We start from the raw sequence: 15,717 nt of genomic DNA on the forward strand, positions 1-15,717 counted from the left end.
TCTCAGCATATAAAGTGCTGCTATCCTGGTACAGACAAATGAGTCTATGTCTAATTACAAATCTGTTTTATATGTAACTATGGAATATAAAACTTAAAGGTCATAGAAGAGGAGACAGACCAGAGACTGAGGCCCAGAGAGGTCCCACAGCCAGTTAGCTGAGAACCAAGATTAGACCTGGGTCTCTTGATCCCCAGGTCAGCAGAGATTTTTATGTTTACCTATAGCACTTTAGATGCTCGGGTCTTTTTAAAGCACAAGTGAAGAATACTTAAAACTAAATATTGACTGTACTTGTCTTCATCCCACAGTACGTGTATTCCTTAAATCATCATTTTAAATTTCAATTTCACTTCTGCTCACAATCTAGGGAAGAAACGATGCCAAATTCTGATTTTTCTGTTTTTCTATGATGTTTCCAATCATTTAAAGTGTAAAGGGAGAAGAAAAGATAATAATGAAATTCTTAGAAATCTGTTCTGATCACCATTTATTTAAAAAGAAATAAGCATTTCCCATATGTACTCATGGGGTAACTACTGTGATTTTGTTTTTTACATAATTTTCTATTGTTTTAAGATCGTATTTAAAGTATTTCTCATAACAGAGGCCTGTGGCTAGTATGAAACGGCCTGACTCAATTAAAAAATAACCACCACCAATGGGAAAAAAAAACCTTGAAAATCTTAAAGTTGATCTGTAGTTATTCTATTTATATGTAGACAGCATGAAGAAAGAAGTGAGTCACATACTGTGACATTATTGTCACAGTAAATTCTCCTCACATTGGAAAATAAATTCTTTATGTGACAAATTTTGCATTTTCCCCCTACTTCTTTCCCATGTAATCTTTAGCTATCACCACTGGCCAGCTGGCCTGAGTACAATACAAAAACAATATTAAAAAAAAGAAATAAGACAAAGAAAGAAAGAAAAAGTAATAAAGATGTGGGAAGTTTAAAGAAATGTACCTTAGGAACATTCTGGCTCTTTCCTTCCCATGAAATTTTAGCTGTTATCAATCACTGAATAGCAAAATGTCATCTGTAGCTCCTGCTTATTGGGGCTAAAAGTCCTGGCTTAGTTTAAAGATCCCAGAGGCTTTGATGTACCTACATGCTTGGCAGTGTCCACTGCTGCAGGCATCAGTTGAGATTCCTGACTTACTCACTTTGAGGTTAGCCAGAACTCACTTCTCTCACTCAGAATTGCTGAGATAATTTGAGGCTGTAAATGTTGATCCCACAGGCCTGAATAGGTAGCTCTGAATGCCTCTTTAAAGAAACTGGGTTGTGTGTAGTTTTGAGGGCAGCAGATCAGGTCTTTAAGGGAGGTAGTAGTAGGGGATGGATGTTCTCTTTTTGATAATGGCAAACTGGTTTGTTGCTGACCAACTCTCCTGGAAGGAAAAGTTTTAAAAATCTATTTGAAAACATCAGAGAAATACCGAGGTAATAGGGATTTGACAGTCCAAAATCCTGGAGAGAAATGATGCGCAAAAACATGAAGTTGTTATTCAGCATCATTTCCCCCTTAAGGCATTAACCAAATGTCAAGCAGCGGCAGAGAAAGTGAGAGCTGAGCCCAGCTTCCAGGAGTTTTAGGATGAAGGGGGACAATAAGTAGAATCCAGGGCCCACCGAGGAGAGAAGCCCGGGATAACACCTCAGGCTTTTAGTTGAGATGCCCGAAAGGGTAAGCCTCAGTGACGGGGAAAAGTAGAAATAGATCAACTCTCACAAAGACCAAAGTCCACCCTCCAATCTGTTCAATCCCTGACTGCATCAAATGTAATGCCACTTCCTAATTACCTTCAAGAAGCAAGAGCTCATCTCTTCTGGAAGATAGCACCATCTAGAGCTTCAAATGATCTACAGTTCTTTATACATAAATTTATAGAGGTCCTACATGTTAACAGTTACCAGAAAGGTATTTTAAAATGTATTCGGACTAATTCGAGAAATTAGACTACAAGATGGAACGAAATGAAAATTTTCAAATTGCAATATATAATAACTGAAATGAAGAATTAAATGGACGCTTCAGAAGCAGCCTACACACAACTGAAGAAAGGATTAGAGAACTGAAAATGGCCAGACTGAAGTACAGTGAGAAACAAAAGATGGCAAATACAGAAAAGAGAGTAGGACATTTATGGGACATGGCAAAATGGTGAAATGAAATTGTGCTTAAAATACTTCTCAGTAACAGAGGTCTGACTCTAGTATGAAATTGCCTGCCTTAGTAAAAGCAAAGATAACCAAAGGGGAAAACACTTTAAAAGCTTAAAGTTAACCTGTAGTTATTCTACTTATGTGTAGCCAGGACAAAGAAGAAGAGGAAAGAGATAATAAGATAGAAGCAATATTTAAAGTTGTAATAGTTGAGAATTTTCCAAAACTAATTAAAATCTTTGGGCCACAGATTTAAGAAATGCTATGAACTCCAAGCAGCAGAAATAAAGGAAACTATGCCTAAGTGCATCATAGTAATACTGCTGAAAATCAGAAATAAAGAGAAAAATCTTAAAATTAGTCCAAGAGAAAAAATCAATACTGTTAAAGGAGCAACAATAAAACTGACATATGACTGTCAGATACAGTAAGAGGACAATGAATGGCAACTTCAATGTGCTGAAAGATAAGAACTGCCAACCTAGATTTCTATGCCCACTGAAAATATCCTCCAAAAGTACGTGAAACAAAGACACTTTCAGACAACAAAGACTGACAAAATGTGTACACTAAGTGAAATACTGAAGGGAGATTTTCGGGGAGAAGTAAAGTGATCTCAGATGAAGCCACAGAGATGCCAGAAAGAATGGAGAGCAACGGGAAAGGTAAATAAGTGGAATCTAAATCTAAATCTAAAGGTAAACGTGTGAGTATATGTAAAGTATGTACAGACAATAAAAATAATGTAGGTTTTTAAATCTAGAGAGAATTAAACTATAGAATCACAATAACCAACAAAAAGGCAAGAGGGAATTTTAAATGAAGTTAAAAGTGTCCTACTATTTTTGCATCATCCAGGAAGTAGGAAAGTTCCAATTTATAGTAGATTCTAATAAGTCAGGGATACATGCTGTTGTAAACTCTAGGGAAGCCCCTAAAAGAAATTAAGAAGAGTTGTATAATTAATTAACAACTCAGAGACAAGGGAAATAGAATAATTAAAATATCTAATTTAAAAGAAAGCAAGAAGGGAAGGAAAAAATATTATGAAACAGGTGGGACCAATGGAAATCAAACAATTAGATGGTAGATTTAAATCCAAATATATGAATACAATTGAATTTATGAGTGTCTGTGTTTATAGGGCAGAAACATGTAGCCAAATTACAAACAGCAAATATATTTGTGTAAAGTCACAGATGTGGCACATACTCACAAAATACTGCCATTGATGGAGATAGCACAAAACTCATAATGTGAAGACATCCATGATAAATAGGTTACTAGGAGTCATCAATTGAATAAGTATTTAAGATTACTCAAAACACAAGAAAACTTGAAATGCTTTGCGTTTTTACAGTCCAGATGAGAAAAAAAACTTGATAATGGCTTTTCCAAGTTTGATGTTAATCCTAAACATATATATGACACTACCAATAATGAGATATGAAGCTGAAAGAAAGTTTTTCTAATCTCTCGTTAATAAAAAGCCAATTTTAATAAACCATGCTAGAAGACTGACCACCTCCTTCTATTTTCTCTATAGAAATGGATTTTACCAAATAATGTCATTTTAAAGGGAGACAAATGAGGATGGAGCCAAAATATTTAAGAAAACAAGTATGACAGAGGTGTGTCAGGCGGTTATTAATAGATATTATGTTCTTTTTCTGGATTTTATGATGTTGGTGAAATTTACCAGCTTATTTAAACTTGTGATTTATTCTGATTTCTAAATCTAACATGTGATTTCTAAAGGTTTAAAAATGTCCACTTCTCTTCCTAATTTTGTAGTCATAATTTTGTTTGGTTTTTCTTTAAAACTGCCCCCACACCAAGAATCCCCATAAAATCTGGATAAACTCTCGTCATCTAGGGTTGGAACCATTGTTCTCCTGCGATCACTCTGTTAATCATGAAAAGAAAGGAGCAACGGTGTTTACAGACCATAATCCAGTATTCTGAGTTTACCCAGTAGGACCTACTAGAATTCATTCATTCCTTTATTCCTCTCTTCATGCATCCATCCATTCATCAATTCAACAAATGTTTATCAAGCACCTACTACAGGTTAGGGACTGTTCTAGTATCAGAGAATACACCAAAGAATGAGATGGCCTCCCACTTTTTCTGAGCTTATATTCCAGTGGTAGCAGACAGACAGTAAACAAACAAATGAACAAAATAATTCTCAAGAAAATAATAATGGATGATATTTACCCAAGAGAAATGAAGACATATATCCATATAAAAACTGTACAATAATGTTTATGGCAGATTTATTCATAATCACCCAAACGAAAAACACCCTAATGCTCATTAACTGGAGAATGGATAAACAAAATGTGGACTATCTATACAATGGAATCCTTCTCAGCAATAAAAAGGAATGGATCACTGATACATGCAAAAAAGTGAGTTAAAAGAAGTCAGACTTAAAACAGCTACATACTATGTGATATCATTCACATGACATTCTGGAAAAGACCAGTGGTTGCCAGGATCTGTAGGTGGAAGAAGGAGATAGATTACAAAGGGGCATGAGAGAATTGGGGGGTGACGAAAATATCCTCTATCTTGACTGTGCTGGTGGTGGTAGTGATGTGACTGTATGTTTGTCAAAATTCATACGAGTATAAAATATTTATTGTAGATAAACTACACCTCAGTAGACCTGAAAAAAGAAATTGGATTATGGGATAGTACTGGTGATTTCTTCAGATCGAGTGGCCAAGGAAGACCTCCTATAGGAAATGATGTGTAATATGTGAAATGAACTTCTTCAAAATCCCTTGTTATATTATTACTAGGAAATAAGAAGAAGAAATAGAGAATTTTTTTCTTTTATTCTGAAAAACATATGTTTTAATTGAGAGAGAATTTATGCAAACCCCACGCATAGGAGGACTTACAAGTTCAAAAATGTAAATTTAGCCTATTTTCAAAGGATGTTATTGACAGGCACAGTTCAAAAAACCTCAGCAGGGAGCCCTTTCCGGCCATACTCTATGTTTCATGATGAAGCTTGTGCTTTCCTTTTTGCCTCTATGCATATTAAGTTGCCAGAAATGATACTTAATTAGTCACATAAAAGCCTAACACTTTAAAAGATAACATGTGAGAGACAAGGTCAAAGTTCTTTGCTGCCCTTCTCTCCCGATCCACTTGAAAGAGCCTTGCTGGGAAACCTCACTTCAACAGCACCTGCCCTCTCATCACTCCCAGAGGCTGCTGGCAGCTGTAGTAGTTCCATTGCCATGGAGAGACATGAGTTGAGTTTCCTTCCAGAGAGGGGCAGCATGTGTTTCAGAAAAATCAAACTATACAGAAGTTATGAACTGGCAGCTCATGTAAACTGGTTCCAACAGAAGGACTTTCTTGTAAAGCATTTCTAGAAGGATGCTTTATAAGAAATGAAATGAAGTAAGTCTTCGCTTGTGAGAAAGGGGCCAATCTCCTTGAAATCAATGAAGCTGGGCCTCTAGAGTGGTAGAGGAGCCTTTAGAATTACTGGGGCGACTCCATTAGAAGGGGATTACCCTGGAGTCACTCAGGGTATTTTCCTTCAGAAGGGTAGGTTTTGGCATCAGTAGTTCCCACTGTCCAGAAAAGGGAAATCGAATCAGACTCTGTGTCTGATGGTTTCTGAAGAAAAGTTTCCAGTTCCCCTGAAGGAATTAAGACTTGGAATGAGGATGAAAGGGTTCTTTCTAATCTGACTCCATTCTGAATTTGTTGTGACAAAGTTAAATCCCATCACCTCTTTTGGGCTCTGTGTCAAACAAGGGTGTGAACTTCAAGATGACTTTTACTTCTAGCTGCTGGACTTTATCCTTTTGTCACTGCTGAAACATCAACCAAGGTGTGCTTATTGTACTCTTACTGAATGCAGAGTGGGCCTGGCTACTGTAGAAGACACAGATCCTATGAACTACCCCATATGATTAAGGAAGTATAAAACAAATCTCTAACAAAGACCTAGTAGTACAGGATAGACTAGGCATTTAATGAACAATACAGGCAGAAACATCTTGGGAAGGGAAAAAAATCAATGAAAGCAAAAGATCAGGGAATGCTTCATAGAAGAGAAAGGACTTGAACTATCCCTTGAAGGATTGATAGGATTTGGGTAGATGGAAAGCATAGGGTCCAGCCATCAGAGAAGGGGAAATGAAGTTAGAGAGGGGAGAAGTCTGGTGGCACATGTGGGAGGCAGGGAGAAGAGTTTGGCTAGAGCAGTGTTTGTTCTGGCAAGTCTTGGGACAGGAGGATATAAAAGAGAGACTGGCAGCTGGAAGAGGACCTACACGAAAGAATGGAAAGATCAGACACAAGTTCACAGGGGAGACCTGGAAAGCTGACCCCTCATGTCTTTGGAAAGCCTCAAAACCTCATCAGTGGGATGCCTACATTCCCCAACCCTGTGACTGCAGGTGATATGGGGCTGCTTCATTTCTTCCCTCTTCACTTGTGTGTGTCTTCCAACATAAGATATTTCACAGCCAGGAAGAACCTGTGCAGCTGGGAGGCGTTTGATATTTGCCTATCTGAGGAATTCCTGATACCCTCTGTGAGACAGAGGAGTAAACGTGTATCCTGGGGAAGAAAATTGGACCCCAAAGCATACAGCAAACTGTTTTCTAAACTGTCCAATAGAGCCCTCTGCAATGACTCAAATGTTCTGTATCTCCACTGTCCAATAGAGTAGCCACTAGCCACATGTGGCTACTGAGCACTTGATGTGTGGCTGGTGTGATGAGGAAATGAAATTTCCCATTTCATTTAAATTAAATGCAAATTTAAATAGCCACATGTGGTTAGTGGCTACCAAGTTAAACCATACAGCTCTAGATGTCGGGAAAGCTACAAACCATGTTATCACATACATTCCTTGCAGAAAATTCAAAGAATCTGTACTTCAAGAAGCTTGCAGAAAGATAACACCTTCCTGTTTCTTTCTACATTCCAAGTAACAAAGAAACTTATAACCAGTCTTTCCATAGAATCAAAGGAGAATCAGTTACAGTGGAACCGCCATATCCATCTGTCCTTAGAATCCATATTCTGCCAGCCGCCTTCTAGTAAAAATAACACTGAATAACAGCACTGAAGCAGGCTTAATATAAGTTGGGCATTGTATATGTTGTCAACATGAAATTCAGCTTTAAACCTTACACTTACTGGAAAAGAAAACACAAAACACTCTCACCCTTTTTCTGTTGAGGGTCCAATTCAGGTCTCAAATTTCATTTACATAATAATGAGGCACCTAGCGCAAAGTTGGACATCTAATAGGAAGGACTGGTATGTAAAAAATATCTCCATCTATCCAACCGTTCATCCATCTATCCACCCATCTGTCCACTCATACATGTAACCCACCCAACCAACCAGCCAGCCATCCATCCATCCATCCACCCACCCATCTATTTATCCCCTGAATCTATTTACTGACTCACAAAAAAGTAGTTTTTCTCTCATCTACCCAGATGAGAGCTTAATAGAGAACAGATGAGCAGATGACTATGTGATACATTATTATTATTATCATTATTATTATTATTATTTTGAGATGGAGTCTTGCTCTGCAACCAGGTTGCTCACTGCAACCTCTGCCTCCTGGGTTCAAGCAATTCTCTTGCCTCAGCCTCCCAAGTAACTGAGATTACAGGCACCTGCCACCACACCCGGCTAATTTTTGTATTTTTAGTAGAGACAGGGTTTCACCGTGTTGTCCAGGCTGGTCTCAAACTCCTATCCTCAGGTGATCCACCCACCTCAGCCACCCAAAGTGCTGGGATTACAGGCGTGAGCCACTGTGCCCGGCCAATACATTATTTTTAAGAGTATGCTTTCAGATTAATCCTCAAAATAGAATGAAGAATAAGAATGAGGAAAATGGTATGCATTAACTAAACATAATTGTAATTAGTCGTTATTTATTGATCACCCATTTGGTACAAGAAAACTTGTGGGGCACTATGGAAGATTTAAGAATATATTAAAAATCTCTGCCCTCAACATTCTTAATAATCTACCTAAAAATGTAAAGCAATGAATATGTGAGAGGCTAAAATAAACAGACAAAACAGTTCAAAACAGCAATATAAAAGGTGTCACAAGATAATTCATGTCTCAGATAATAAGTCTGATATTTCAAGAGGGTCAGGAAATTTGAGCTAGAATGGCTCAACTTAGGGTTTTAAGGAGGAGATTTGAATCAGATTCTGAATGATAGAGAAGAAGATAGAAAAAAAAAAAAAATCACAAGATTTTAGAACTTGAAGGGACCATAGAAATTGCCTAGCTCAACTCCATCATTTTATAGATGATTAAACTAAGGTCAGAGAGTTAAGTGACTTAGTCCCACTTTCTCATATGGGTAGTAATGGCAGGAAAATGCCTAAAATGCAGGTTTGTTGATACCCATTCCAAGCCCATACGCCACATGGGATGAGGAATACAGTCTGTATTTAGGAAAGGAGAAAGCATGCTGGAGAGTGGGTGGGACACAGCATAAGCCCAGAAACAAAGCCAGGAACACATCCGTGCAACCACTGTGTATGAGGATATCAGTGTGTGTGTAAGGACAGAAAGCATGGGAGGAGAGGGAGGATGGGGATCAATATTGAAGGTGCTTGAATGCAAACCTGCAACTGCTCAGCTGTGCAAATCCCCAGAATTCTGGTTTCTGGGACTGCCTTGAAGTCTCCCTTTTACCCGTGATGCCAGTGTAAACTTTTCTAGAAACTTGATATTCTTTTCATATTGACAAAGACTCGAATTCACCCGGTGAGGGGGGGAACTGCAGAAGGGAAGCTGGAATGAGGACTGGCAATGCTGGGCAATGTGTAGGGGGCAGGGATGGATGATTATCACTATGTGCTCCACTCATGCCCCAGAACCCTGAATTTAGTAGATTTAGGACAGGGCCTAGGAATCTGTATGTTTTTAAAGCTCCCCTGTGATTCTGGTGACCATCTGGTTTGGAGGGTCTTCCGGTTCATTCACTCTTTCACCAGTCTACCTAATACAGACTACCACCTTGAAAACTGGCAATATTTAGTAAATATAGGCCCTCTAACCCAGCAGTTTCACTCGCAGACATATACCCAAGAGAAATAAACACTTATGTTCCCCCGAAGACAAGAATAAGAATGTCCAGAGCAGGTTATCGCCATCCCCAAACTAAAAACACCCAGTGTCCATCGGTATTAGAACAAATAAATAAACCAAAGTATATTCATACAATGGAACACCACACACAATTAAAAAGAACAAACCACTGTTACACGTATCAATATGGGTGAGTATCACAGAGATAATGATAAGCATAAGAAGACAGATGCAAAGGAGTACTTGCTATATGATTCCATTTTATGAGATTAAAGAACTGGCAAAAATAACCTATGGTGATTGAAATCAGAATAGTGATTGCCTCTGTATGCCTAGGAAAGGGCATAAGAGAAACTCTGGAGGATGCTGGAACTGTTCTATAGCTCCATCTGGTTATGCAGTTCTATAGACATATGCAAAAATATATTGAGCTGTTACTTGTTCAGTTTACTGTGTATATAGATTACACCTTGTTGAGAAGAAAAAATGTAGAATTTATATTCACCCTGCCAACCTCATGAGATATAAGATAGAAGAATCCCATTGCTTTCAAAAATGAGATGAATAGAAAAGTATGGTCTTAATCATTTAGCTCAATACCTATTCTTTCTGTTGGAATTGGTTGGATGCACTGCCTGTGATTCAGGCAATCCATCAGCTTTTAAAAGACTTAGCAAAACACAGAAAGTTAGCTATATGGGAGCTTCTAGTAATTTCTGAACTTGGCAAAGACAGGCAGTAACTACAAACTTACTGGGAACACACCGGAGCTACGAAGGAGTGCAACCCGGCTTTTGAAAGAGCTTTCCCTTTCTGTTGATGGTGGACTTGGTCTGCTTTGAAACTCCAGAGAAGAGTTCCCTGCAGCTGCATCTTTACATTCCATGCCCTCACTTTCCTTTCTGTTTTTCTCTCCAAGAAGAGAGTAAACACCATCTGTACCACTGCACTCCCCAACCCGGAAACCAGAATCTCTCCTTCCCATTAAGAAAATTACCCTCATCCTGAAGAGCCCTCGGCCATTGGTAACAAGCCACAGACCTTCTGCCACCTCCAGAGTTTGCCAGCCATGAATCAATACATGAAACTGTCTGTGGTCGTTGGTATCTGTGGGCAGATGTGCAGGGTAGGAGCAAGCCAAAGGGGAATGGAGGGAATGGAGAAACCCTGTCGAGTCGGTACAATGTGAAAACCTTACATCTGTGCTATTACTTTTCAGTCGTTGAAAATGTCGCGTTCTGGGCAGCAGTGTGCTTCAGGTAGCTAAGCATAAACACATGTCCATAAATACTGATAACACTATCTTTATTTGTCCATTACTCAACAAAGCCAGATCACCTGAGGACTGTTTGTTCCTCTACAAAATGAAAAATCCAGCACCACATGTATTAAAATGTGGGACATTTTCTTCAGAGTATAAACTTTCAAGAGCAGCGTCTATGTCTTTTCCAGAACACTCTCAAATCCTTCTGTGTCATTAACACATGACATACAGTTGATTATAAGTGAAAAATTTATAGTCTCATGTTCATTGCAGCAGTTTTTCTGGGTTTGACCATATAGCCTATGCTGTGTCTGAAAGTCTATTCATTACTATGTCCAATTTCCAGAACACAGAAGTGCATAAAGTATGTTCAGTAATTTGTGTGAACAATCTGCAGCTATTTCTTGACTTGTTAATTCAGGCAAGTGTTTTTTTACATGCTAGACACTTGATAAATGTTCAAAGAATGAATATAAAGTTTTAAGACTGAATAAATGTAAACTTTTATGCAATGTGCTCACACAAGAAATGCAGTTTGCAAATATGTATATTTCCCAGAATAAAAAACTGTAGTGAACTCCCTCTTTCTCCCCACAATAAGCCCCAAAAACATGGTATATGGAAGTATTGTCAATAAAGATATAAAAATTAGAAATCAACCTTGAATGGAGTTTTCTCCCGAAAATTTTAAGAACTCAAATAATGCTTGATTTCATTTAAGAGAGACTTAGAAAAAACGGCACACAATTGTTCTATCACAGAGAGTCAAATACAAAACCAGCTGTGAGAAAAGTTAAACTGTCTGAGGAAAATGAATTTCAGAGAAATGAGGCTTATTTTCTCCTTTTGCTTATTTCTGAAAGAACGTTTTGAAGAAATCCAGTGGAACTTTCCTGTTCTCGGAGGGGTTTGAATTGCTTCGAAAAAACATTTGCCTGAGGTTTAAAGTCTGTTGGGTGTGATTGTCTTTCTCACTGGTCAATTGATTTTGCAAGGAGGGAGAAGTTAGGTAAAGGCAATGCTAAATAGACATGTCTCCAGAAAAAGACACCTCAGGTTTCTGCTTAGAGATTTTATTTTTCTCATCTGTCTCCTTCTGTCGCCATCATTCACTTACTTTTCTTTCTTAAACCAATGTTACACTCCAGAAGTCATCCCCAGAACAAAAACCTGCCTGGAAGGGAATCCGTGTTTGAGTAAAACTTGCCTTGTGCAATCAGCTCCCTGTCCCGACATGGTAGTTCATTTACCCAGGCGTCTGCCACCCTTGGAGAGCATGTAGCTTTCAGCCGGTACTTACCTGTCTGCCGAGAGCGCCGTGAGTGTGAAGACAGACACCCCAACAGAGGTAAGCTGTATAAAGGGGATCAGTTTGCAGCCAATCCTGCCAAATAGCCATCTGTCAGCCAGGTACCTGCTGGCATCCACTGGAGCACACGTTATTAGGAGGAGCAGGTCTCCCAAAGCCAGACTGGAAATGAACAGGTTTGGAACGTTTCGCATGGACTTGACCGTACAGAAGATCTTGATCAAAGTGATGTTGCCAATGAGGCCTATCAGAATGATAACCCCATAAACTGCAGGGATGACATAGAGGATCCCCGGGTGGGACCAGTCGTCGTTCACGGGGAGTTCCACACTGTGATTGGAGATGTTGCAGTGCACGAAATGGTCCACTTCCAAGTTCAGAAGGAAACAGTCATTTAGAGCCATCTCTAGGTTTTTTTCCCACCTAAAAGTTCCCTTAGATGCTATTTCTTAACTATTGATTTTGCAACCGAGTGAAGACGAAGACAAGATCTGTGCTGGGCTCTTTGTCTTCTTTAATAAAAATACTCTGAGTGCATATATACTAACTATGGTATTCAAAACTCTCTGTCACTATTTTGACACTGGTGCTGCTCTGGCTTTCACATGACCGGTGCAATACAACTCTAAATTCAGTAAGTTAACAACAACAAAAACTTAGCCACAGAAAGGCTTAGAATTAAACCCACTCTGCGTCAGTTATTTCTACCTCCATTCTAGTCTGAGTCTCCCTGGCTGCAGTTTACTAAGAACTTTTGGCCTGCTATTTTCCCACAGCATCTTTCCTGATATTTAGAATCTGGAGGTTTAAAGTGGGTAGAAAAAAACTGCACTGAGAAATACTCAAATCCTATAGGCAGGATGCTTTGCACGTCATGGGCTTCACCAGCAAACGGCAGCTCCGCTGAGCTGAGGCTTTGAAGAGGAACCAGTGTTACTTATAGACAGAGAATGCCAGCCCCCTGCTGGACACTTCAATCACTGCCCAGTTGCCTGCTTTCTCCAGATGAGAAGCAACCAGCCGACTGCAGTTCCTACCTAGCTTGACAAATACCTTTGGCTTCTCATGTAAGCACATAGCACCTAGGGTAGATATTTAATAAATGTTGCTAGCATTCTGCAAAGGCACTGGAAATCTTTCTGATACTATCCCCATGAATCCAGATGGGGATTTACATCTCATTTTCTCTAATTCATTAGAATGACATGTTAATATTGCTATCAAATGAGGTCTGTCTTTGAATTAAACGCACACCGATGCACAGGGTGTCCATGTGTGACTTATCCCACGCAGTCTTCCCACTGCCTCTTTGAACAGAGACTGCTCCTCAGAAACACATGCACAGACTCACACCTTAAACCTTCAGCAACTGACATCCGGAAAAGCCAGAAGCCCAATGCACACATGCTCTTTCCTGTAGATTTGCCAAGCCATTCCTATTCTGTTTACCAGGGAGAAATTAAATTGGGAACCAGCTGTATTGTTAACTCTCAAAGATCAATAGTCTTTTCCAGAAAAATGGGTCTTTTCTCATCTGATCTAAAAATTTTATGAATCGGCATTTTGATGCAGCTATTTGCATTTTTTTAATTGAATGTTTGCCATGTTTTATAGCAAATATCCTCTTTATAGCCCTGTGTGGAAAATAAAGAACTATAAAAGAGTGATAGATACAATACTGAGGAATTGAAGGGGTGGTAAAAGAGGTAAGTTATAGTTGAAGGAGTGCTAGAAAAAGCATCATTGAGGGAATACTATTAGAATCAGGCTTAGACCTTTAGCTAACAACTTCTAAATACGTTATTAGAGTGCATCTTTATGCCTTATGTGAAGCCAGCTCTTCCAGGTACATGGTGTGAAGCCAGTCACTAACAGGTAAAGTCTCGTTTTTCAGAACCCATAAGGAATAACAAAACTTGCACTTCCCATGCCAGGGCCCACAAAGAAAGTCCCCCAAGTGTGTTGTTGTGGACATTTCCAGTGGCAGGTTCCAACACTGAGGCTGCTGCCATGCTTCCTATGTAAATATGAAAGACTCAGCGCTCCTCTCTGCCAGCAGGAGGGAGACGGATGCTGCACGGCTAGAGGTGGAAGAGCTTCTCGGCAGAGATCAGTATCACCAGTAATGAGCCAATAGCCATGAGCCCAGTGGTGTTGATTAGTTGCTAGCAATGTAGCTTAATGATACAGTACACAGGCTCTGCTTCAATCCTGGCTCCCTCATTTATAATCATGGCAAGTTACTTAGTGTCTTAAGCTCATCTCCTCATCTGCAGTGAGGAGAACTTGTGAAGTTAGATGAAATGATTCATGTTAAGACTGCATAGTATTTGCCACATAGTAAGTGCTCAATTAGTGTTAGCACTTCTTATTATTATCATTATTAGATTGAGGGGGAAAGGCTTACTTTGGAAAAGCCCAATGAGTTCAGAACAGTGATTGACCTCAGATCACTAGGCAAGCACTCATACGAGTGAATTAGCAACTCCTCTATTCACTTGAAAAAAGTTTATCAAACATCTACCAGTTGCCAGGCACTGAGCAAGAGGCTGAGAAAAATAGCATGAAGATGTGTACTCTCACAGCTCTTTAGACCTCAACCCCTCTCTGGAGTGAAGCAACTACCTTTTCTCCAGAAAAGATGATACCTTTAAAGGTTAAGTGTTGACAGAGTCTTTTGAATGAAGAAAATCGTATGTGCCTAGGATCAAGGCATAAAGGAAAGAGCATGGCATTGAGTAGAGGGACATCTATAAATCCAGAGGGTCACCCAGATTGGAAGACAGGGGTGGAAAAAGAACAGCGTGAAATGCAGCTAGAAGCAGGTTTGGGTGAGATTGTGATGGATCTTGTATTCTTGCTAAGAAGTTTGGTCTAAAGGGCATATTTTTGGTTCACAAAGGTAACTTCTGGATGTTGTTTCCCTTTATTTCTTTAGACACCCCTGTGTGCTGAGTCAGCCTCACTACTTAAATCTAATTGGGTGGTTAGTGTTTCTTCCAATGTAAGTTAAGGGGATGTTGATAGATATTGATTTCTCATAGCTGGTGTTAGCATTATGTGTTCCACAGCACTATGGATTCTTCTAATGATATTTTAGGAGTAAAGATATGTTGAGGTTTGACATCTAATATTTTCTGGAATCAAGGATGCTTTAAAAAGCTAATTCTGGCCGGGCGCGGTGCCTCACGCCTGTAATCCCAGCACTTTGGGAGGCTGAGGCGGGCAGATCACGAGGTCAGGAGATCTAGACCATCCTGGCTAACACGGTGAAACTCCGTCTCTACTAAAAATACAAAAAATTAGCCAAGCATGGTGGCGGGCACCTGTAGTCCCAGCTACTGGGGAGGCTGAGGCAGGAGAATGGCGTGAACCCGGGAGGCGGAGCTTGCAGTGAGCCAAGATCGCGCCACTGCACTCCAGCCTGGGCCACAAAGCGAGACTCTGTCTCAAAAAAAAAAAAAAAAAAAAAAAAAAAGCGAATTCGACAATTTCTATGTCATTTCAACTAATTAACTATAATGACTCTTTCCATCCCTACCATTATGTGTCACCTTCTAGCAGAGCACCAAACATATTCAGACATTTGCTTAGCTTTTTATTTACTGGTCAGCATGAGATGCCTTTGACATGTGAACATGACATGGAACAAATGTAATATAAAATCTCTGTCCCCGGGGAGTCCAATTTCTGAATGGAATTGGAATATGACTCAGCATCTTTTCTTGTGTTGGGGCAGGGGTGTCACTTTGACATGTGAACATGACATGGAACAATGTAATATAAAATCTCTGTCCTCAGGGAGTCCAATTTCTGAATAGAATTGGAGTATGACTCAGCATCTTTTCTTATGT

The 15,717-nt window shown here is 39.4% G+C and overlaps 1 protein-coding gene across 1 annotated transcript in view; it reads right to left on the reverse strand.

Moving 5' to 3' along the window:
* GRPR (gastrin releasing peptide receptor) overlaps nucleotides 1–12,640 on the reverse strand; it is a 29,772-nt gene extending 17,132 nt beyond the window's left edge. Inside the window, exon 1 of the mRNA XM_033201082.1 lies at nucleotides 11,855–12,640. Within this exon, the coding sequence (XP_033056973.1) occupies nucleotides 11,855–12,267 (413 nt within the window). The 5' untranslated portion in view covers nucleotides 12,268–12,640. The remainder of the gene's footprint in view (nucleotides 1–11,854) is intronic.
* Nucleotides 12,641–15,717: the final 3,077 nt, after the last annotated feature.

Source organism: Trachypithecus francoisi, unplaced genomic scaffold (assembly GCF_009764315.1).
Source record: "Trachypithecus francoisi isolate TF-2019V2 unplaced genomic scaffold, Tfra_2.0 Lachesis_group6, whole genome shotgun sequence".
In the NCBI taxonomy this organism is placed as follows: domain Eukaryota; kingdom Metazoa; phylum Chordata; class Mammalia; order Primates; family Cercopithecidae; genus Trachypithecus; species Trachypithecus francoisi.